The 23,136-nt window shown below is 42.8% G+C and overlaps 1 protein-coding gene across 2 annotated transcripts in view; it reads left to right on the forward strand.

Moving 5' to 3' along the window:
• The window catches only part of DPH6 (diphthamine biosynthesis 6), an 844,298-nt gene extending 821,849 nt beyond the window's left edge, over window positions 1–22,449 (forward strand). For both annotated transcript variants that reach the window (XM_029600211.1, XM_029600210.1), the window contains one exon: window positions 20,744–22,449. In XM_029600211.1, the coding sequence (XP_029456071.1) occupies window positions 20,744–20,862 (119 nt within the window). In that variant the 3' untranslated portion in view covers window positions 20,863–22,449. The remainder of the gene's footprint in view (window positions 1–20,743) is intronic.
• Window positions 22,450–23,136: the final 687 nt, after the last annotated feature.

Here is a 23,136-nt window from a genome sequence, read left to right on the forward strand (position 1 = left end):
ACTGAGAGAGGAGAAAGTTCCAAGCAAACCACCCCACCTCCTGCTAATTCAGAACAATCTCAGGACACCTGATATCAAACGTTCCCAGGTATGCAGAGCAAAAAAAATTTTGTATCCTTATTTTTCATTACTGGGGCTTTGTGTCTGCTATTTTGAAATATTTTGTTGGTATCTGGAAATGTTTTATATGAGTTTTTAATTATTGGATATTCCACTCATCAGCTGTTTCGAAATATGTTCTTTTTGTTAGTACAGTTTTACTGCTGATGATTTTATATTTCTTGATTTGTTTTATAACGATGGGTGATGTTTCTTTTTTCCTTTGTTACACTGCATACACTGCATACACTGCATACAGAGACTCTGGCTTGTTGCAGTTTCCAATTCAGTTTTTTCTGCATGCTTCTTGTTATGCGTTTTGGTCTCTTTATTCTATGTTAGGTGAGGGACAGCACGTGATTCAGGTGAGGTTTTCTGCTGGCGTGTAGTTTCTGTGTAGGACTCTATAGCAGCCTGACTTGGTCCGTTTTCCTAATAGGAGATGTATTGGTGTCTTAAGGCCTGGTGAAATATTTTCAGAGACTTATTGTACTTTAAAAGTGTGATCTTACATAAAATGCACACATTTACTTGTATTTAGTTTTAAACATATTGTATGGCTCTCATGGAATTACATTTTAAAATATGTGGCGTTTATGGCTCTCTCAGCCAAAAAGGTTCCTGACCCCTGGTTTAAGGTCTGGGCTACATATGAAAGGCCTAAGTTATCGGAACCCACTAATTAAAAATCACCTTGCTCCGTGAGATTTCATTGTGGGCCTAGTTCAACTCATGAAACGCCATTCAAACCTTTTGACATCCACAGATCTAAAATTCTTTACTTAAAAAGTTTTATTTCCTGTACCATTTACTTCTGCCTGGAGCATAAGTGAATTGCAAGCCCTGGTCTCTTACTCTCCTTATACACAAATTTTCCACATTAGAGTAGTTTTGAAAACTCACCTTAAATTTCTACCAAATATGGTCTCTCAATTCTACTTAAAGCAATCCATTGTGTTGCCAGCAGTTTTCCGAGGCCACAGATCCATAAGGGCAAACAGGCTCTTCAGAGATTAGATTGCAGAAGAGTGTTATTGTTCTTTTTGGAAAGAGCAAAATGATACAGAAAGGCTTCACAACTATTCATCTCCTTCAACACATTGAAACAAGGCTGTTCATTACTAAAAGGACTCTTTCCACTTTGATTTCTGATTGTATCTCTTATTGTTATATGCAGTCAGGACAACAGCTTCAAAGTAAAGTAAAAGCCCTTCACATCAGGGTTACTGCAGCTTCCTTAGCCCATCTTCGCTCTGCTTCCATAGAAGATATCTGCAGAGCTGCCTTCTGTCCACACCCTTTCTGCTCATTACTGCCTAGAAATGTTTCACATCAAGACAGTAGTTTTGGCTATGCAGTTCTCAATAGCTTGTTTAATTACTTTCTTCAGCTCCCTCTCCATACTCTTTTGCAATACAGGCTGCATGCTCTGCTGTGAATATAGAAATTTGAAAAATATTTAAATGCAATCCTGCTTGTATAGTTGATTTCTGTCCTGTTTGTCCATAAAGGAAGCAAAGTCGCTTACCTGTAACATAGACAGCAGGAGAAATCAGTTACCGAATTCCACCTTCCTCCCCTTAAATTTGAAGGTTAGCTTGCTGAAAGGACTGAGGAAACTCATGCGGTGGTGGCTGTACAGGAAGGTCCCCACATGCTCAGAAAGGTCTTCTAGGTTTTTATGAGCTCAGAGAACTTTTCCATCTTGGTGCCATAAGATTTCATCTCCCACTTGTGTGACTGATTTGTCCTATTGTCTATGGAGAATACCGGTTACAGATGAGCAACTTTGTTTTACCCCATCTAATTGACTATTAGGGAGATTTATCAAGTTGCAATAGGGCAATAATATGCATTAAAAAATGTATATCGCTTGATATAGCCCTGTCGCGATGATATGGTGTGATATTTGCACCTGAAACCAGCCCCTATTACAGTGAGCTGCTTTGCAAGGCATTTGCATGCATGAGTTTTGCAAATCCATGCAAAACAGCTCATTCATACCTAATCCTATGTAATAAAAAAAGTAACGTGGCTGACTTAGAAATTTTTCAGCCATGTTACCGGTATTTTATCTATACCTTTTCCAGAAATGCTATTCTGCTGCAGAAGCACCAAGATCCTGACATGGGTTCCAGTGCTCTTGTGGTAGAATTAAAGGGCCATGCAGCCCAACACATTCCCATCCCCCCTCCCAAAAATAAAAGTTTAAAGAAAGTCACCATACTGGGTCAGATCAAGGGTCCATCAAGCCCAGCATCCTGTTTCCAACAGTGGCCAATCCAGGCCATAAGAACCTGGCAAGTACCCAGAAACTAAGGGCCTGATTTACTAAGGCTTTTCTTTCATTCTGTGTCTATGGGAAAAATGCTTAATAAATGAGGCCCTAAGTTTATTTCATGTTATGGTTGCTAGTAATAGCAGTGGCTATTTTCTAAGTCAACTTAGTTAATAGCAGGTAATGGACTTCTCCTCCAAGAACTTATTCAATCCTTTTTTAAACACAGCTATACTAACTTCACTAACCACATCCTCTGGCAACAAATTCCAGAGTTTAATTGTGCGTTGAGTGAAGAAGAACTTTCTCTGATTAGTTTTAAATGTGCCACATGCTAACTTCATGGAGTGCCCCCTAGTCTTTCTATTATCTGAAAGACTAAATAACCAATTCACATCTACCCGTTCTAGACCGCTCATGATTTTAAACACGTCTATCATATCCCCCCTCAGCCTTCTCTTCTCCTAGCTGAAATGTCCTAACCTCTTTAGTCTTTCCTCATAGGGGAGCTGTTCCATTCCCCTTATCATTTTGGTCATCCTTCTCTGTACCTTCTCCATCGCAATTATATCTTTTTTGAGATGCGGCGACCAGAATTGTACACAGTATTCAAGGTGGGGTCTCACCATGGAGCGATACAGAGGCATCATGACATTTTCTGTTTTATTCACCATTCCCTTCCTAATAATTCCCAACATTCTGTTTGCTGTTTGCGGCACTGAACTGACTATTTCAATGTGTTATCCTCTATGACGCCTAGATCTCTTTCTTGGGTAGTAGCACCTAATATGGAACCTAACATTGTGTAACTATAGCATGGGTTATTTTTCCCTATATGCATCACCTTGCACTTATTCACATTAAATTTCATCTGCCATGTCGATGCCCAATTTTCCAGTCTTCCTGCAATTTTCACAATCTGCAATTTATCACAATCTGTTTGTGATTTAACTACTCTGAACAATTTTTTATCATCTCCAAATTTGATTACCTCACTCGTATTTCTTTCCAGATCATTTATAAATATATTGAAAAGTAAGGGTCCCAATACAGATCCTTGAGGCACTCCACTGCCCACTCCCTTCCACTGAGAAAATTGTCCATTTAATCCTATTCTCTGTTTCCTGTCTTTTAGCCAGTTTGTATTTCACGAAAGGACATCGCCACCTATACCATGGCTTTTTACTTTTCCTAGAAGCCTCTCTTGAGGAACTTTATCAAACACCTTCTGAAAATCCACCGGTTCACCTTTATCCACATGTTTATTAACTCCTTCAAAAAAGTGAAGCAGATTTGTGAGTCAAGACTTGCCTTGGGTAAAGCCATGCTGACTTTGTTCCATTAAACCATGTCTTTCTATATGTTCTGTGATTTTGATGCTTAGAACACTTTCAAGGCAGCCCTGCAAAATAAAGTTAAAAAATAGAAAATATCCAGCCAAACTCCTCCCTAATCCAGCAGCCACCCAGGCCCAATCGATGCTCCCCAGGTCCAATAAATGCTTCCCTACCCCCTGACCTCCCTTTCCATATTAAGTATAGATAGGTAGGGGCCTTCCTCCCACCCTCATCCCCCAAAGCAAATTACTTGGTAATTTAGAGGCTTCCACCGCAGACTCCCTGACACCCCCGTACCTTTAAAAAAAAATCATTGTTGGCCAGTAAGACGGCCCAGGGCACTCCTTCACCCTGGGACCAGTCAGTGCCAGTTTCCAAAATGGTGCTGACCAGCCTTTGCCCCTACCATGTGATGCCATTTTTTATTTAACTGTTTTATGTGGAACTGCCTCAAAAGACCCCCAGTTATGTTTTTAAGACTCTTGTTGGGAGGACATGAGCCCCATGGCCCTTTAAAACGATGGCGGTCCCATGCTTTGGGCACCGCCATTGTATGTTTTCAAGGCCCCTACTGTGTTTTTTTGCCTCATGGACAAAATATTTTATTGAGGAGGGGCAAAATATTGTGGGACCACCCCTCCACCATGATAAAATATCATGACTTAGGTTTTGTCCACGTAAGTTCTTACCCACCCAAAATTTACCCCCAAAAAATAAAGGCAGTGTTGAGGGTGTTCTGGAGGTAGGGCTTAACTTTAGTGCTGCTATTTGGTGCTATCTGTCAAAATTTAGCCAGGTAAGTCTGGTTGAAAAAATTGTTGACCTAAAGTTACCCAGGTATATTCTGCTGAATATCCATATAAAGTTATCTGATTAACTTTCCTACTCACCAGCTCGCTGAATATTGACCTCTAAATCACCAGCTGAGAGAGTGGCTCCTCTGGGAAGCAGATCTCTCACTGTTCAAATGGTTAGATCTAGCATGAGCAACTGAAAATGCTAGAGAAAGAGTAAGAACTTTGGAAGGTCATGAAACTGCTTTTGTATAAGCAGTACAGCTACAAAAGGACTAAAGAAAGAAGTCAGGAAAGCAGGCTTTAGATACTTTAGTAATCTTTTTATATTGTATCATCTGCAAATTTGATTACCTCACTCGTCGTATTTCTTTCCAGATCATTTATAAATATATTTGAAAAGTAAGGGTTACGCGCATAACCCTTTTAAAGGGTAAGTAAGGGTTACACGCATAACCCTTTTAAACCTGCTTCTGCGCACGCCGAGACTATTTTGCATAGGCCCGGCGACGCGTGCATGTCCCGGGGCTTGAAAAAAGGGGCGGGGAGTGAGTGGGGAGATCCGGGGGGTGGGGGCAGGACCAGGACCGAGGCCTCCGGCACAGCGGCCGTGCCGGGGTATCACACGCCAGCACTTGGCCGGCGCGTGCAATCTATGCCTGCCCAAAAGCAGGTGCAACTTTTAAAATAAAGGTAGGGTGGGTGATTTAGGTAGGGCTGGGGGGCATGTTAGGTAGGGGAAGGAAGGGGAAGGTGGGGGGGGGCAGAAGGAAAGTTCCCTCTGAGGCTGCTCTGATTTCGGAGTGGCCTCGGAGGGAACGGGGAAAGCCATCGGAGCTCCCCTAGGGCTTGGCGCCCGCAAGGTGCACAAATGTGAACTCCCTTGTGCGCGCCGACCCCGGATTTTATAACGTGCGCGTGAGTGTGCGCACATGTTTTAAAATCAGGCGTACCTACTAAAATCTGGCCCTTATATTTTAATCATGTAATAACTATAATATGGGTGTGTATTAACGCTGATATATATGCATTCATGTATTTTATAAAGAATTCACTTATTCTTCTTTTGTAAATACTTGTGCATGTACTTGGATTCACCAAGTCACCTGCACCCTTCAGCACTTCATCCTGACCTCCCTCCCAAAGCTGCAGACAAAAGACAAATGGAATTTCACTTCTGTGACTTAATTAGCAGGTATAAAAGCAGACAGACAAGTTTGGTAATGAATGTGTATATAGCGCATACAAAATAACTTGCGTGTGAACTTAGATATCCCACTCTGGATCACCACTAAACCGCCTTTTGTCTTTGTTTCACATTTACTTGCAGCTCTGCTAGTATGTGCATACTCTGGGCTCTTGCAAAATACTCCTTAACACACATAACTGTGAACCGAGGTGATGTTTTGCAAACGTGCCTCGGTATATAAGAAACCCTTAAATAAAATAAATAAAATAAATAAATAAATAAATGTTACACTTGCAAACAATTTGTAAAACATTTTAAAACGTATCCCTAAAAATACAATATATCAGCTAGGGACATGTGATCTTGTGATCACAAATCTAAGGAACAACCAAAAAATTCTAGTTGAAATTTGTAGTGATAGGTGACAAAGACCATCAGTCAATACTGGGGTACAAAGCAGTGCAAGCCATGAATTTAATACGAGTCCAGGACCATCATTTTATAGGTGTTATGCAGGATGATCTCCACTGGTCAGTGAACAAAGAAAACCATCTTACATAAATGTGCCCAAGTTTTCATAAATGTGCAAGAGGAATAGTTTATGGAAATTGACTATCTGGTGAATCTAGTCTGCCTGCCACAAAAGAAGTTACTAGTGGTCCTCAGGGATCCAGTTTACAAAATAATAAATGTCTATAAATGTATGTGCTGTGATATATATAGGTTTAATGTAGTATATGTGTGTGTATATATATATGTATATATGTGTGTATGTGTGTGTGTATTGTATTTGGATGTTACATTTTTGGATAGGTGGGATACAATGGGAAGATAAAAAAAAAAAAGTCTCCAACAAAGAAGCATCACAGTGCCAGTGTATGACAATGCAGTTTGGATAAGCAGTATGATGGTAGCAAAGGATTTGCATTGTTCCAAAGCCACTAAATACAGCACTGAAAAGCTGCCATTACGCTTTGCCCACAAGTAAAAATATCGTGCCTAATCTCGAGGGCTAGGATGTTAACAGTTTGTGATGTGAAGAATATATTTTGACACACAAAACTGGATGAATTGTCCAGTAAGCTCACCATCTTTGCAATGCTACAGATGGCATTTGCAGACTGGAATCAGCCCAGCATCTGAAATGTTTCAGAGCAGAGTTTCTCGATCCACGGTATGCGTACCCCCGGTGGTATGTGAGTAACATTGAGTGTGGCCGTGCTGGTGCCCCCTCCTCCACCACCAGTGCCCTTCTGCTTTAATCTTCATGCTGCAGGACACAGGAGATAGCACAGTTCTTTGCACCACCACTTGCCTAGGAGCTCCTGCCGCCGATAAAGCTGCAGTGTGCCTGGGAGCCCCCACCAAGCCTTCACCACCCCATTACCCTTGAGCACCATTGGAGAGAAAGGTATGAAGATAGGCCCCAGGTTGGAGGGACTGTAGAGCATGAAAGTGCAAACAGCCCACCTGACACAAACACTGCTTTGAGGCAAATGGCAGTTGCAGCACTAAAGTGTAACAATATAAACAACTACCAGATAGCGTAGGATATAACACTTTTGTTTCCTGGTAGTTTTAAAAGAAAAATGTTACTCTAAATATCCTGTTCCCCTTCTAGTCATGCAAACCTCTGGGATCCAACAGTAGGATGGGGTCATTTGTAAAAGTGTCTGTCTTTCCCTTCAGTGCTGATATTAGGCCCACGGGTACTCATTGAACAGCCAGGCCATTTAGGAAGCACTCTTGTACCAGACAATTTTAATTAAAATATGCTTGGAAAACAGATTTGGATCAATGGAAAGGATCCTGAACAAGAAGCTAATCATGTATTTAACAGTGTTCAGTTCAGTTCAATCACCTTCTCTGGTTTCTGTGGCTTTATGCATCCGTGTGAGAGCCTGTGTGTGTGTGTGTCTTTCTCCTTTAAATCCATCCCATTAGTCACCATATGCTTTCGATTCAAGAGGGAGCTGAGAGCTGTCTGCAATCTGCCAGGGATTTAGGGACATCAATAATTTGTGAATAGCCATGTTGGCACTGGTCGAAGGGTTAAGTGCTCTGCACACAGGCCATCTCTTTTGGGACTGGGACTCTTAGTCATTGTTAGGAACCTGATCCCTTTGAGGTACCTCTTTTTCATCCATACGCAGAAGCCGCAAATCCATACTGCTCAACATTGCAGCCTTATTAGCATTGGGATTTCCAGAGCTGTCGTGGATGATGTAACAGTATCTTTCAGCCAGAAGGAAGATGGGATGGGGGAGGGATGCTATGGCTGGTGGTACTTACAGTATTTCTCTCAAGTTTTTCTGTGTGTTTATTCTGTAACCATGGACAGCACATATTTTTCCTGCAGATAACTTATGAAATGGCTAAGCAGATTGAAGGATTCAGATAATTTTCAATACATGTCTTTCCTCTAGCTACCTTCTCTCTCACAATTGCTGCTTGCTGTTAGCAAAACATGTCACTTCAGTAACCAAGAACTGGTCCTGTGACACACATTGCAATGAACTGGATATTTGGTATGCTGTGATGCGTTAGCATATCAACATGAGAATTATCTAAACTTGTTATATTTAATTCATTTGAAGATGTTTGGTTTTGAAAGCTCATGTAAAGCATCAAGTTTGGATAATTCTTAGGTTGGGTTTATAAAAGATCAGAGCCTGTAAAACAAAAAAAGCTAGTTTTCTCCAGGACCAATTAAGGGTCTTACTAAAGAACACTATGGGGTGGATTTTAAAAGAGTTACACTTGTAATATACGAGCATAACCCTTTTAAACCCGCTCCTGCGTGCGCCGAGCTTATTTTGTATAGGCCCAGCGACGTACGCATGTCCCGGGGCTTGAAAAAAAGGGCGGGGAGTGGGCGGGACCGAGGCCTCCAGCACATCGGCCATGCCGGGGAATCGTGCACTGGCACTTGGCTGGTGTGAGCAAAAACAAAGGTAGGGGGGGATTTAGGTAGGGCTGGGGGGCAGGTTAGATAGGGGAAGGTGCGGGGGGGGGGCGGAAGGAAAGTTCCCTCCGATTTCGGAGCAGCCTCAGAGGGAACGGGGAAAGCCATTGGGGCTCCCCTAGGGCTCGGCGCGCACAAGGTGCATAAGTGTGCACCCCCTTGCACGCGCCAACCCCGGATTTTATAACTTGCTCGCGCACGTTATAAAATCGGGCGTAGATTTCTGCTTGCCGGGTTGTGCGCACAAATATACGCCGCACGTAGCTTTTAATATCTGCCCCTATATATATCAGGCTAGATTTAAAAAAAAAAATACACGTGCGCGGATTGGAGTGGATTGGGAGGGAACTTTCTTACCCCCTACCCTAACCTCCCTTCCCCTCTCCTCCCCACCCTCTAAAACCCTTTTTTTTTTTTTTTTTACCTTTTGTTTTGCAAGTTACTTCAGGGCCCGACCTGAAGTAACTTGCGCACGCTGGCAGAGTGAGGCATGGCGCTTTCCCGGGCCGTCCCCTTTTAAGGCCCCACCACTTACTCGCATCCTGAGGTTTACACACGTGGCCAGGCCCATTTGAAAATTGGCCCGGCGCTTGTAAGGCCCGGCCACGAGCGTAAACCCCAGGATTTACGCGCACCAGGGTTTTTAAATCCGGCCGATAGTGCTACAAAGTGCTACATCTTATGAGAGAGTTTGTTCTGAATGCATATTTAGAAATAAAAAAATATTCTACATGTTGGTGTTTTGCATCCAGGAAATGGGTATTTAGTATAAGAAGGTTTTTAGGTGTAGGGGCACTAATTTTAATGTGCAAGCTAAAATGGCACTCTATTTTTATTGTCTTTGTTTTAAAATAATATTATATCCCGTACCATCCGCTATCTATCTGCTATCTAATGTCAAGTGGCCTATTCAACAAACATCTTACTGTACAGACTCCTAACCACTGCATCTAAAGTGGCAAAAAGTAGCATATAAATAAATAATAACAGCTCCCATCAGACTCATCCGGCTATTTTACTTGAAATACAATAAATTATTTTTTAATATTAATTTTTATTGAAAATTGTTGTGTAGATAAAAAGAACAATGAGGTCAATATTCAGAGGCATTTAGCTGAATAATTCGGAACTTATCCAGCTAAATTCCAACTTTTGAATATTTTGGGCACTTATCCAGCTAAATTATAGATGGAAAATTCATTATCCATTTAAAATTTAGCCAAATAAGATAGGAGAGTTCCAGGGCAGAGTTTAGTTAGCTGGATAACTTATCCGGCTAACTCTGAGCATGCCAAAAAATAGTCCTATAATTAGTTAGATAAAGTTATCTGGCTATATTCAATAGTGTGATTGCAGCACTGAATATTTCTGAAAAGTCAGCAGGATAAGTTTATCCAGCCAGTGACTGGATATTACCCCAATACACCCAAAGAATAACACAAAACATTATATATAATATCACTATTAATCTTAAATCAGTCCTATCTCCATGCAACTACTGAAGTGTGAAGAAATAAAAAAAGATAACCTATCCTGGTTGAGCTTTTCCATCATTTGCAAAAGTCTGATTTGTCCAGTCGGTTTTTATCAGATGCTATAATATCAATTTTTCTTAAAAAAGAGAAAGACCGCACCTGAAATACTGGGTACAATTCTGGTCGCCGCATCTCAAAAAAGATATAGTTGCGATGGATAAGGTACAAAGAAGGGCAACCAAAATGATGAAGGGGATGGAACAGCTCCCCTATGAGGAAAGGCTGAAGAGGATAGGGCTGTTCAGCTTGGAGAAGAGACGGCTGAGGGGGGATATGATAGAGGTCTTTAAGATCATGAGAGGTCTTGAACGAGTAGATGTGAATCGGTTATTTATACTTTCGAATAATAGAAGGACTAGGGGGCACTCCATGAAGTTAGCAAGTAGCACATTTAAGACTAATCAGAGAAAATTCTTTTTCACTCAACGCACAATAAAGCTCTGGAACTTGTTGCCAGAGGATGTGGTTAGTGCAGTTAGTGTAGCTGGGTTCAAAAAAGGTTTGGATAAGTTCTTGGAGGAGACGTCCATTAATGGCTATTAAGTTTACTTAAGGAATAGCCACTGCTATTAATTGCATCAGTGGTATGGGATCTTCTTAGTGTTTGGGTAATTGCTAGGTTCTTGTGGCCTGGTTTGGCCTCTGTTGGAAACAGGATGCTGGGCTTGATGGACCCCTGGTCTGACCCAGCATGGCAATTTCCTATGTCCTTATGAACCTTTGAAAATTTGGCCATATTATCCTATTTTTATTATCAATTCAGACATAAAAATCTCAGTGAAAATTCTCCATATCTGCCATATCTGGTTCATCCAGACCAGATGGGATTTATTAAAAGCAGGTTTAATATCATTCATTTGGCACAAGTGTATCGCATTTCTTGCCTGGTGATATTGCTAGATGCAGACAAAGCCTCTGATAGATTACCTAGGTCTTTTCTTATCACAATCCTACATAAATATGTAATACCAGTGGACTTTATAACTTACATAGAGGCAATGTATGGGAATGCTAGGGCCCAGATAGTGGTCAGTGGACAGGTATCTTCTCACTGTCAGATTAAAGCAGCACCTGTCAGGGTTACCAATATTTTCTCTTCTATTCAGTCTGGCTGTGGAGTTATTTGCTCATATGGTAGGATAATCCCCTGCAATAAAAGTTTTTTCATCATACAGTAGAGTTCCAGTAAGATTTCATTGTATGTGGATGATACGCTGCTTTATCTTATGGTTTTTCTTTCCATTATTTCCCAATATAGTTTGGTGTCTGGATATAAAGTTAATTTGTCTAATCTGATATATTCCTAGTGGGTCCTTACACACAAATTCCCCAGTGCCTTTCCGAGTTTAAAGTTGCCAAGAAGAGATTTAAATATTTAGGGTTAAATGTGGATCCTTCTTAGAATGACTTTTTTTCAGGTTAATTTTCCCCCAGTGATTTCTCAGTTTAGAAAAAATTTAAGTAATTGGTCTCATCTCCCAGTATCTTGAGTGGACTGAATAGGGATTTTAAAGATGTTGGTTCTCCCTTGTTTACTATATTTATTTCAGCATTTACCAAGTAATATCCTTTGGGACTTGGGGATAATGCCATGGTATTTTACTGCAAGAGGTGAAAAATACTGCCGACTATAAAAAAAAACACCACAAGGGGCATTCCTGCAGTATTTTCCCCTCCACAGTTAACCAGCATGGCAGCTTCCCACAGTGTATTTTTCCATGAAAAAATTGCACAGGAAAAAATACTGCAGTGAAAAGGGAAAAAATTGTGGGATGGCAGCCCACTTTGTGCAGGGCTAGTGGGCTACTATCTTCTTAAAGGGCTAGCAATGGCCTTAAAGTACCCCCTGCTCTCAATGTGTAAGAAACCCCCTGGAAATCTTGAGAAACCCCTGCCCTATGCACTATCAATCCTCAAAGTGGACCAGCAGGTAAAAAAAAAGAAGGTAAATAAATATTTGTCCAAGTTATGCAGTGATATCCCCACCCCCTCCCAAACCTCCCCGGTCAACAAAAGTCAACCCTCCAATCCAAACTGGTCCTCATGGTTCCAAACCCTCCTGGACCCTACCCACCCTAGCCCACTTATCCCTTGGCCATACCTAGTAGTCTGAGTGGTTCCCTGGTAGTCTAGTGGGGCATAGAGTGCCTCCTAGGCTTCAGTCCAGCCGCCACCATCTTTCAAAATGGCACTGTCCAATCTTTTCCCCCTCACGTGATGGCCAAGTAGGGGTGGGAGGGACTGCTTTCTATGGGGAAGGATTTTGGAACTGACGTTGAATTTTCTTGAAAAAGGTGGGGCTTGGATAGAGGGGCAGGGCATTGCCATGCAACTGTAAATTCTATTTTCTAACTTTTGGTGACAGGGATAGGCAGAGATCTTACCAGAGCCTCCAGGGGACCGATGACACAGTGGGAGGGGGGTACTTTTGGCCTTCTAAATTTCATGCTGGTTGCGAGACGTGTTAGTATCCCAATGTTCCTGGAGAAAGCTAGCTATAACTCCTGAGTTATAGCTAACTTTCCAGAAAATAGCTTGCATTATTTGAGTCAAGCCATGTTATTTTCTTTGCATGAAATTAGATATTTATGAGCTGCTTTGCATGCATGCCCTTTATATAGCAAATGTTCTAGCTTTTTATGGATGGAATAACAAAACTCCTCTGATTAGGCTTTCAACTCTCTGAAACTTAAAGAAATGGAGGGATGGCTTATCCCAATTTTAAAATATACTATTTTACAGCCAGATTGGATGCCAGTTTCACCCTCCTTGTCCTGTGTTAAGAGGACAGGGGCAAAAGTTATAATCTAGCTGCATTGTTATGTTCTCTTCGAGGGAGTGGATGGGAAAGAGGGATTTGGAGAATTTGCAAATTGCATCCCATTGTTGCACACACAATAAATATATGGATGAAGGAATGCAGGCTTTTGAAAATTGAACCGGAATATCTCGACGCCCTTTCCCCTTCAAGTGAAAACCCCCATTTGTCTCCAATAACTTTCTCCCTGATGCACATTTATGGTGGGATAAAGGTCTCCGTTTTGTGAAACAAATGTGGGAAGGACACGCCCTTAGTTGTTTTTCAGAATTAAGGGCTAATTATAGTTTACCACCCCATTCACACTTATCTTAATTGGCAATTGAGAAAGGTTTTACTGAAACACCCAAAATGAGGAAGAACTCAGAGGTTTCATATTGTTTGCAGCATATTCCTTTATATCCAGAAGGAAATTTGTATCTAATTGTTATCAGAATTTAATCTCCTTGGTGGTTGGGTGTGACACAGCTTCTTTCCCTATTATCTGTGACGTGTGCTTGTAATAGTCTTCCTGAACTGGTGCATCATGCTCCCCTCTTTTATCATATTTAAAATCCCATCTAAAGGCCCACCTTTTTGAAAACACTTTTAAATCTTATGCCTGAATGTCTGCTTTTAGTCTTGACTAACTTTTTTTTTTTAACCTAGTCTCTTGTCCTGTATGTTTGTCTTATTAGACTGTAAGCTCTAATGAGCAGGGGCTGCATATATCATGTAGCGCTATAGAAATGTTAAGTAATAGTAGTAGTAGCTTGTGGAACAGGTACCTCCAACTCAGTCTAGAACAGGAAGACTGTGAGGGACTTTGGGAACTCACAAGGTATCAATTTGCAGTCGCCAGAAGGAATTGATGTGTATTTTGCATGAACATATAGTTCCTGGCCTAGCACTTCAGGTTTAGTAGCTGTTGACAAGATTGGGTACGGGTCAGTGGCATCATGCGTCCTTATATGGTGGCAATGTAGATTTTCCTAGCGTGGACAGATGGACTCAGGACCAATGGGTATAGTGTATGCCTGATAGCAGTTGGAGACGGATCAGATTTCAATCTGACTTCAGCCCTAGTACATATACCCCTGCAGGAAGTGCAGCTCTTCAGTATTTTCCGTCTCCATAGCAGTTAGGGACTCTATGCACGCTCGCACAGCGTTAGAGTAATTTCACCAAAGAAAACCAAAAGAATAAGAAATCTTACCTCTACAGACAAGCCCCGCTCTCCTGCAGTGACACCCATTGGATCCCTCCCCCAGTTGAGAATTCCCGAGGTGATTTCCGCGATCCCTCGGAGATAAGTCTCGGTCCGGCGGCCGATCCTCAGCGGGGACCTAGCCCCCGACATCAGGTGAGGCTGAGAGCCATCAGGTACAACCTCAAGCGCGGCGGTGAAGGTATTTTCCCTCTTTCCCCGCAGCTGGAGACCGCCCGGAACGAGACCAGGAAGCACTGAGACAAGGTAAGGTAGAAATCTAATTAAAAGTCTCCGGCCCCCGAAGCTCGAGGAGTCGCACAGGACACCAGCCGGGACCAGTGCCACCGGGTTGATCTGCCCTAGCAGGGCTAGACCCCGGTTAGATCCGAGGGTCCTTCCACGTGGAGACCCTCCAAGGTGGTCGCCATATTGCCCGCATGGTCACCATCACCATTTTGATCTGTTCGCTGCCCCAATCCGTGCGCACAGAGGCTAGGAAATCTAGGACCAGGTTGAGGATTAATCAAAGTGGTTAACAATAAACATACATAAAAGACTAAAAATAAAATAAAAAATTAAATTAAATTAAATAAGCACAAAAAATACATAAAATTAGACCAAATGCTAATAGAACATACAAGGCGCTTTCATAAAGTTTTGGTTTGTGTAATGAAACTAAGTAATGAGAGAAGTGAAAATGCAATTATGGGTGTTCTAAGTTTGAGAATTGATCAGTGTACTATAAGCTTTCCTAAATAGGTAAGTTTTTAATGTTTTCTTAAATTGTTGTATGGAAGATATAAGACAAAGAGGGTCAGGAAATGAATTCCATAGAATAGGGCCCGCTACTGAAAAAGCCCTTTTTCTGGTTAGTTCAAGTCTGGCCAACTTGTTAGTAGGTATATCTAAGAGATTTTTTGAGATAGATCTAAGTTGTCTAGCAGGTTTATAAATACGAAGATTAGTGCAGAGCCATGTTGATGTTGCATTATAGATAAGAGCATGAATAATAGTCAGTACTTTATATTGAATTCTGTATTTACCCGGTAACCAATGAAAGGAGAATAAAACTGGGGTAATATGATTTATGCAGGAAGTGCCTGAGAGAATACGAGTGGCTGAATTTTGTATTAATTGTAATGGATAGATGGCAGAGTCGGGTAAACCTAGGTGTAATGCATTGCAATAGTCCAGACCTGAAAATATCAAAGACTGTAGAACTGTATGAAAATCCTGAAGAAAAAGGAATGGTCGAATTCTTTTCAATAGATGTAATTTGAAAAAAGATTTTTTTGTAATGTTGGAAATATGATTAGACATTGTGAGATCTGAATTATGACTCCCAAACTATTAGTATAGGTACCAATTGGGATAGAAATTCCCTTGAAATTTAAATGAGAGGGGGGGTCCTGTGGAAGAACTGATAATAGATGAAAGGTGTGTAAGTACAGTTTTAGATGGGTTCAGCTTTAAATGGTTGTGGTCAAGCCAGGAATTTATTGTAGATAGGTACAGAGTGTAGCTTCCACTGCCATCCTCTTGGAAGGGTCATGGCAGGGGAATTCCACAAACTTGTCCGGAGGGAGGTGGTGGAAATCCAGGTAATATCCCTCTCGAATGATGGATAGGACCCACTTGTCCGAAGTTATCTCGACCCATCTTTGGTAGAATAGGGCAAGTCTTCCCCCTATGGCTTCTTCCTTTGGACGGGTCGGCTGATTTTCATTGTGGGGTGTGGCTGGGGCCTGGGCCCGAGCTGGCTCCCCTTTTGTTGTGCTTGTTCTGAAAGGACTGGCTTCGGCCTGCGGGGCGGGGCAGGCCGCTTGATATGTGCTTCTATATGGGTTGAAGCATTGTGATCCTCTGCCCCTGGAAGTTCGGGGGAAGGATCGCTGGTTTCTCTTATTCCTATCCTCCGGTAGCCGTGGCAGTGGGGACTTGCCCCATTTGTTGGCTAGTATCTCTAGTTCGCTTCCAAACAGGAGTGTTCCCTTGAAAGGCATCCTTGTGAGTCTCGTTTTGGAGGATACGTTGGCCGACCAGTTTTGGAGCCAGAGTTGTCTTCTGGCTGCCACGGCGGATGACACTCCTCTAGCTGTGGTGCGCACCAGATCAGAAGAGGCGTCTGCGAGGAATGATACTGCTTGTTCCAGGGCCTCCCCAGGAGTGTTGTTCCTGGTCTGTGATAAGCAGGCGTGTGTCATCACAGCACAGCAGGCCGCGATCTGTAAAGACATAGCGGAGACATCAAAGGACTGTTTGAGGATAGATTCCAGACGTCTGTCTTGAGCATCCTTGAGTGCTGCTCCTCCCTCCACTGGGATAGCAGTGCGCTTCGAGACCACGCAGACCATGGCATCCACTTTTGGACATGCCAGGAGATCTTTGGCATCTGGGTCCAGAGGGTACATGGCTGCCAGAGCATGCCCCCCTTTGAACATAGTTTCCGGGGCATCCCATTCCAGGTCAATTAGTTGCTGGACGGCTTGTAATAGTGGGAAATAACGGGAGGTCTGACGGAGTCCCTCTAGTAGGGGGTTCGTCTTAGGTTCCCCTGAGGCACTTGTGCCCGGGATAGCAAGCTCTTTTAAGCTATGTGTGACCAGGTCTGGAAGCTCGTCCTTGGTGAAGAAGCGTCTCATGGTTCGGTGGGGCTCGGTCCCCGGAGGGAGTTCCCCTTCCTCCAGGGGTTCTGAATCCTCATCCGAATTGTCTGTGTCCCCAAAGGTGGGGCTTCTGGATGGTGGGATCACTTCCCTGGGCATAGAGGGTCCCGTGATGTTGAGGTCCTCTGGCGGAGCTTGTGGCTGTATTATAGGAGGCCTCAGTTGCATGTGGACGAAGATATGCAGACCTTTGAAGAATTCCACCCAGGAGATAGATGTTGGGTCTAGACTAAGGGGCATCGTGTCCCTGGTGAGCCCTGTTTGAGGGGAGGTCACACTGTGCAATGCTAGGTCTGGTGTACTGTCCGAGAGGCTGGAACCCAGTATCGGCTGGGGAGGGCCATGAGTTGAATCCCCTAGGGCTTCTTCGCACTGTATACACAGGGCCATGGCCTCCTCATGCTGTGCAGCTCTAATGTGGCATGCTGAGCAAAGGCCCTGAGCCTTGAGTTTCTTTTCCGGTGGTGCCATGGCTTGTGCGCGTAAAATACAGTTGTGCGCTCCAGTGTGACGGAGTTGTGCGCGTAGGTTTGTTGCACGTTCAGGAGATGTGTGCGCTGTTGTGCGCACAGATCGAGTTGTGCGCCCGGCACAGTAAGCGGGAGATTTCCTAGCAGGAACCTCCTTCAGACCTCTCCGCGGCCTGTCTCTCCAACTATTAACATTGAAGACAGCCTTCCTGCTGGCAGTTCGGCCCGTCGTATATCTGAACTACAAGCACTGTCCTGCCAGAAGCCTTTCCTCAGCTCACCCCAGGAACCATCCAGTTACGCACAGTTCCGTCGTTCCTCCCAAAAGTGGTGTCTCACTTCCATCTCAACCAAACCATCTCGCTACCATTGCCAGATGAGCATAAGAATTCGGAAGAGGCTCGAAGTCTACGCCATCTCAACATCGGCAGACTACTAGTCCGATACCTGGAAAGGTCGGAATCCGTACCAAAGACGGACCATCTATTCGTCCTTCACAGCGGGAAGAAGCAAGGGGAAGCGGCCTCGCAAGCAACCATAGCCCGCTGGATCAAAGAAGCCATCAAGGAGGCCTAAGCAGAAGCAGGCAAGCCACCACCTTTACAGGTCAAGGCCCATTCTATTAGAGCCCAGGCAGTGTCCTGGGCGGAAACCAAGATGCTGTTACCCACTGAGATCTGTCAGGCAGCGACATGGTCCTCCATCCACACCTTCTCCAGGTTTTACCGCCTGGATGTTCAGGCTTGAAAGGACAAAGCATTTGCAAGGGCAGTACTACGTGGGTCACGAGCAGCCTCCCACCCGTTTCGGGAGTAGCTTTATTACATCCCATTGGTCCTGAGTCCATCTGCTACACGCTAGGAAATGGAGAAATTACTTACCTGATAATTTCGTTTTCCTTAGTGTAGACAGATGGACTCAGCATCCCACCTACGGCTGCCGTTATTCATGGAATCCTCGAGTGACATCAACGACAGTGAATGATTCATGGGTAAGCCATGCCTTTCTCCAACTAGAACACCCATCCTACCAGGTGTCGACGCTTCTCGGTTGGTGGCACTGGTGGTCTCCAGCTATAACCAATTCAACCAGTTCAAATTAATTAAGTTAACCAAGTTATAAAGTTAATCAAGTTATTCAAATTATTCAGTCCTACATATATCCACAATTGCTTTTCGAGGAGAATACTGAAGTGCTGCACTTCCTGCATATGTACTAGGGCTGACGTCAGATTGAAATCTGATCCGTCTCCAACTGCTATCAGGAGTACACTATACCCATTGGTCCTGAGTCCATCTGTCTACACTAAGGAAAACAAAATTATCAGGTAAGTAATTTCTCCAATTTTCAAGATTTTGGGTATCTTGTTAAACATTAAAGTACAGCTTTTAGGGATGCTGCTTTCACTCTTTCTCCATTTTGTTTACCGGGAAACTGTGACTCTTTTGATCTCCTTTCTACTCAGAAGAGACTATTGTTGCATCCAATTAGTTGCTTGTTTCTGGAAGATGATACCTCAGATAGAAGTCTGGTGGAGACAAGTGGCAGAAATGGCAACTTGTCTCCACCAATGGCCAATATTGGAGAAGCTAACAGCTGGCCTTAAAAAAAGAATTCTAGACAAATATGAAAATACTTGGGGATGTTACTGGTGGGGAGGAGGGGTATGATGTTTGTACTGTAATTCCAGTTCAACTTTGTTTGATTATGCTGCTTTTCAGGATATTGTTTTTATTCCTGAGCTGCAAATATATTTTTTTCCTATGACCCTATCATTGCCTTATTTGTTCCAATCTGATAGACTCAGTACAGAGTACAATCTTAATGTAGCTGCGCAAACACATTCTTATACATTTTTTTCTGACATTTGTCAAGAGATGTTAAAGCTACAAAGTCATGATAAAACTATTTGAACATACATGCCGCTATAATCATCGGTCCAACAATACACAAATATTTTTCTTCAGAAGTTTTTCTTCAATGCTAATAAACATAAATTTCTCATTTCAAGATTAAAGTGAAACAGGGGAACTCAAATGTTTGAACTGATATTGGTCCCAGCCCCTGATCCTACTGTGGCAGTTGCCACCACTGGGGAGGAGCATGATGCTCCTGCCCTCCCCTATCCACCACCAAGGGATCTATCAGTGGAAGTCCAGCCCCTTTGCTCCTAACCAGAGGGCCCCAGGCCCAAAGAGCTTGCTCACCCCCATCTAGTCAGGGCCTCCTTCCCCTTTGGTCCAGGGATATAAGAATGCTGGGACTCAGACTTGACAGCATTGCTGACCAAGGGAAGCTAAGATCCCACTCTACCTCTACCACCAACATCAGCTGCCCTGGGTGCTGAACCAGGCTCATTATCTGAAGTACTTGCTCCAGGTGATAAGCCTGCGCCTCAGCGCCTTTTTGGTGAAGGGATTCATATGATGGTGGAGGAGTTGAGGGGGATCCAAGTTGCCCCTGGGAGCCTGCTCGGTATGTTGGACTGTCAGAATGAGACACTACGGCATCTCACCATGGCAGTGCAAATCCTCACACTGAGACTGCCACCATACAGACCCCAGACTCCTAAGTCTGCAATTTCCAGCCTCTCTTCTTCTCTGGTCCTTTTTATGTTGTAATAAATAGTTTTTCTCCCTAGTTTTCCCCACCCCTGTCCTATTTTATGTTTTCTTTTATTTTGTACAGTTTTTATGCAGTTTTACAAACGTTTCATTATTTGCTATACTTTAGATGTGTGTATCCTTTATGAACTACCTACCAGGGCTTAATTTATGGGGGAATGTCCAAGAATGCAGTTCCGGAACCTCTTTTCACACTTAAGATGTAGAACAGCAGGGGTGTTTTTGTCCAGGCCCTCACCTCTTCTTCCCCCTCCCCCTAGATCTCATCCTATATTGCTGGGACCAGAAGGGTAATGGGGTGATAGTGAAGCAGATACTTCAGAGCACAGAACAGACACACAGAGGAATTGATTTTGCAGTAGTATGAAACTTGTGAGCAGATGATAGTCTGTCAGCCTCACTGCTTCTGCTACTCCCGGGTGTGTTGGCTTCTTGCTTATCAAGCTATCATCCCAGGCCCTTCTGCCTTTGCTTCTGGTGACCACACTGATAAGAGTGAAAGGGACAAGACAGTGAATTGGGGGGGGGAGGGGGGAGGGCATGAGTGAAGGAATCTGAAAGGTTATGGAGTCATGTGAGGGAGAGAGAAAGAGTAAATCAGGCTACCAAAAGGTGCTGAGGGGTGTGAGTGAGGGTATCTGAGGGACTATGAGATGTGAATGAGAAGATCAGGTTGTTTGGAAGGAGTCTGGTTAATGAAAGAAGTTGAAAATGCCTGGTATAGAATATAGAGAAGCAGAACTGGAAGTTACATAGTATTCTCTCTCTTCTTTTTCCAGGTCTAGGAGAATGCCTAGAGGAAGCCCTGGGTGAGAAGGGTCCTGTTCTGGTCCTGATACCTGTTATGGATTTACCCAACAATGAAATAGTACATGTTGTGTGCTGGCTGGCACACTAGCTTAGAAAAATCATGATTCCAGACATATGCTTTACCAATGAGGATGGTTTTTTGGGTTTTTTTTCTATTACTCTGCACTGCAAAGACTCTCGCCAGTGGTCATACAAGAATGTCAGCACCGCTCACAGGATAAGGAACAGCTCTGGATGACAACTTCAGAAGTACTGTCAGTCCAAGGATCAGGAACTTCCACAGAGCTCCTCTAACTGCATTTAAAAGCATCCTTAAATTTTCAGATCTCCATCGTTTAATTTAAGAGGACCCCCATCAAATCTTGCCAGGCTGCACATTTTTCATGTACTCAGTATTACTGTCTCCCTTGTATAAGAAATCAAACACATAGTAAAATATTAGAGTAGCCCTTCCTCCATCATTCACAAGGAAAAAAAAGCAGGAGTGAGAGGCCATTATATAAAAATAAATGGCATATTCCAAAACCTGCATTCCAAGGCAGGTCCCCTTTCTCTTCCAAAACAAATGATACCAGTGCTGTGGAGAGAGTTGCTTATGTGCCACCTCCTCAATCTTCTGGTTCAGGCTGCTAGAAGACCTAGATCACCAATACCCAAGAAACCCTCCACAGCATTTGCTATCAAAAGGAACACTTGTTTCATTATCTTGATTTAATTTGATTTTAAGGAAAATTGTACCAGCAGAACAATAAGTACACACAATGAATAATACAAATAAATTTTAACTCCTTAAACAGTACCCCTAAATTTCCTTGAAATCTTAAGAGCAGCCAGGTTGCTTCATACTCAGTGTGATTGGTCCATATTGACTCCAGTGTCAGAAATGAATTCATATACTGCATGAACTATTCAGATGTTAATCTATAAGAAACATTTTTTAACACTGCTGCAAGCATAGCTGTTTCCAGGGTTTCTGATGATTTGGTAAGTTGCATAATTATCAGAGGGTGCTTGTTACTGTTTGCTATGTGTCTTTTTAAATTATTAAGCATTACACAGAGAGTAAAGCTTTGTAAAGCCTTTTGCTTTGCAGTACCCTGGGTGTAGTTACAGTGGGGAACATATGCAACCGCTATCCAACTGTGCCGAAATATTCAGCAGCACAGCCACACTGGTGTAATATTGAGCTATCTAATAGTTAGCCGGATAAGATTATCCAGCTAACCTTAGCAAAGCTGAATAGCAGGACTAACTTAGCCCGATAAGGCTGAATATTGGCACTTATCCGACTAAGGGCCTCATTTATTAAGCATTTTTCCAATAAACACAGAATGGGAGAAAAGCCTTGGTAAATCAGGCTGTTAGTGGACTGGTTAAGTAGCTCTGCCCCAGAATGCTCCTATTTTGCCCCTCACTTATCTGGATAACTTTTTAACTAGATAAAAAAGTTATCCAGATAAGTGGCAGCTGCTGAATGTGGCTGAATATTGAAGCAGTGCCACTTAGCCAGATAAGTCCAGATAAGTTGAAAACAGTTAACTTGTGCTCCCTCTCTTAATATTTGTTTTTTTTACATATAAATATCATTGTCAAAATTCATTTCCTTCAATCTGGAAATGAAAACTTGCAAGCAGATGTGTATATTTGACATTAATTTGCAATTAAACAATTTTATATCCTTCGTTTTGACTTGAATTTATTCTTTCATTCTGCTTTCCTTCTGGCTTTACTCTTTTGTGCTGCTATTCCTTCCCACATACTTCTCTGTATTTCTTCTGAGAGTATTTAACTATCTTCTCAGTCCTTCCTCTATACTTTTCTCATTTTCCTAGTCTCGTCTTCCTGTATGTTTTTTGGCCAACAATAAGCAGGGCTGAATTACCCACGACATGTGAGTGATGTCTTCCGATGGTACTGAACAGACCCATTTCTCTGAGCTCAGTAGCAAGTTTAATGAGCATGAATGTTGGTTCCTGCATGCGCGCTGTCATGTGAGCTCCTCAGTCTGATTTTGTCCGAGCTCTCTCACAAATGTGTGATCCTCTGTCTCTATATTTTTTTCTATATTCTTTATTTGCCTCATTGCAGCTTGTTTATGCTATTTTATTGCTGTCTTGGCAGCCCCTCTACAGCATTTTTAAGTGCTACCAAAAATATATGGAGTATATATATAAATTATAAAAGTCTTTTGCCAGTTTGAGATACCAGAGAAGAGCCCAAGATGAAGCCATATGTCCATCACTAATGCTCATGTTGCAGATGTTTGGGCCCTAGCCATGACATGGCAAATTGCTATAATTGTGATTAAATGTCTCATAGGGCACAGCAATCACGGGCATGGAAGATGCAGGAGCTACCAAAG

This window comes from Rhinatrema bivittatum, chromosome 4, assembly GCF_901001135.1.
Source record: "Rhinatrema bivittatum chromosome 4, aRhiBiv1.1, whole genome shotgun sequence".
In the NCBI taxonomy this organism is placed as follows: Eukaryota; Metazoa; Chordata; class Amphibia; order Gymnophiona; family Rhinatrematidae; genus Rhinatrema; species Rhinatrema bivittatum.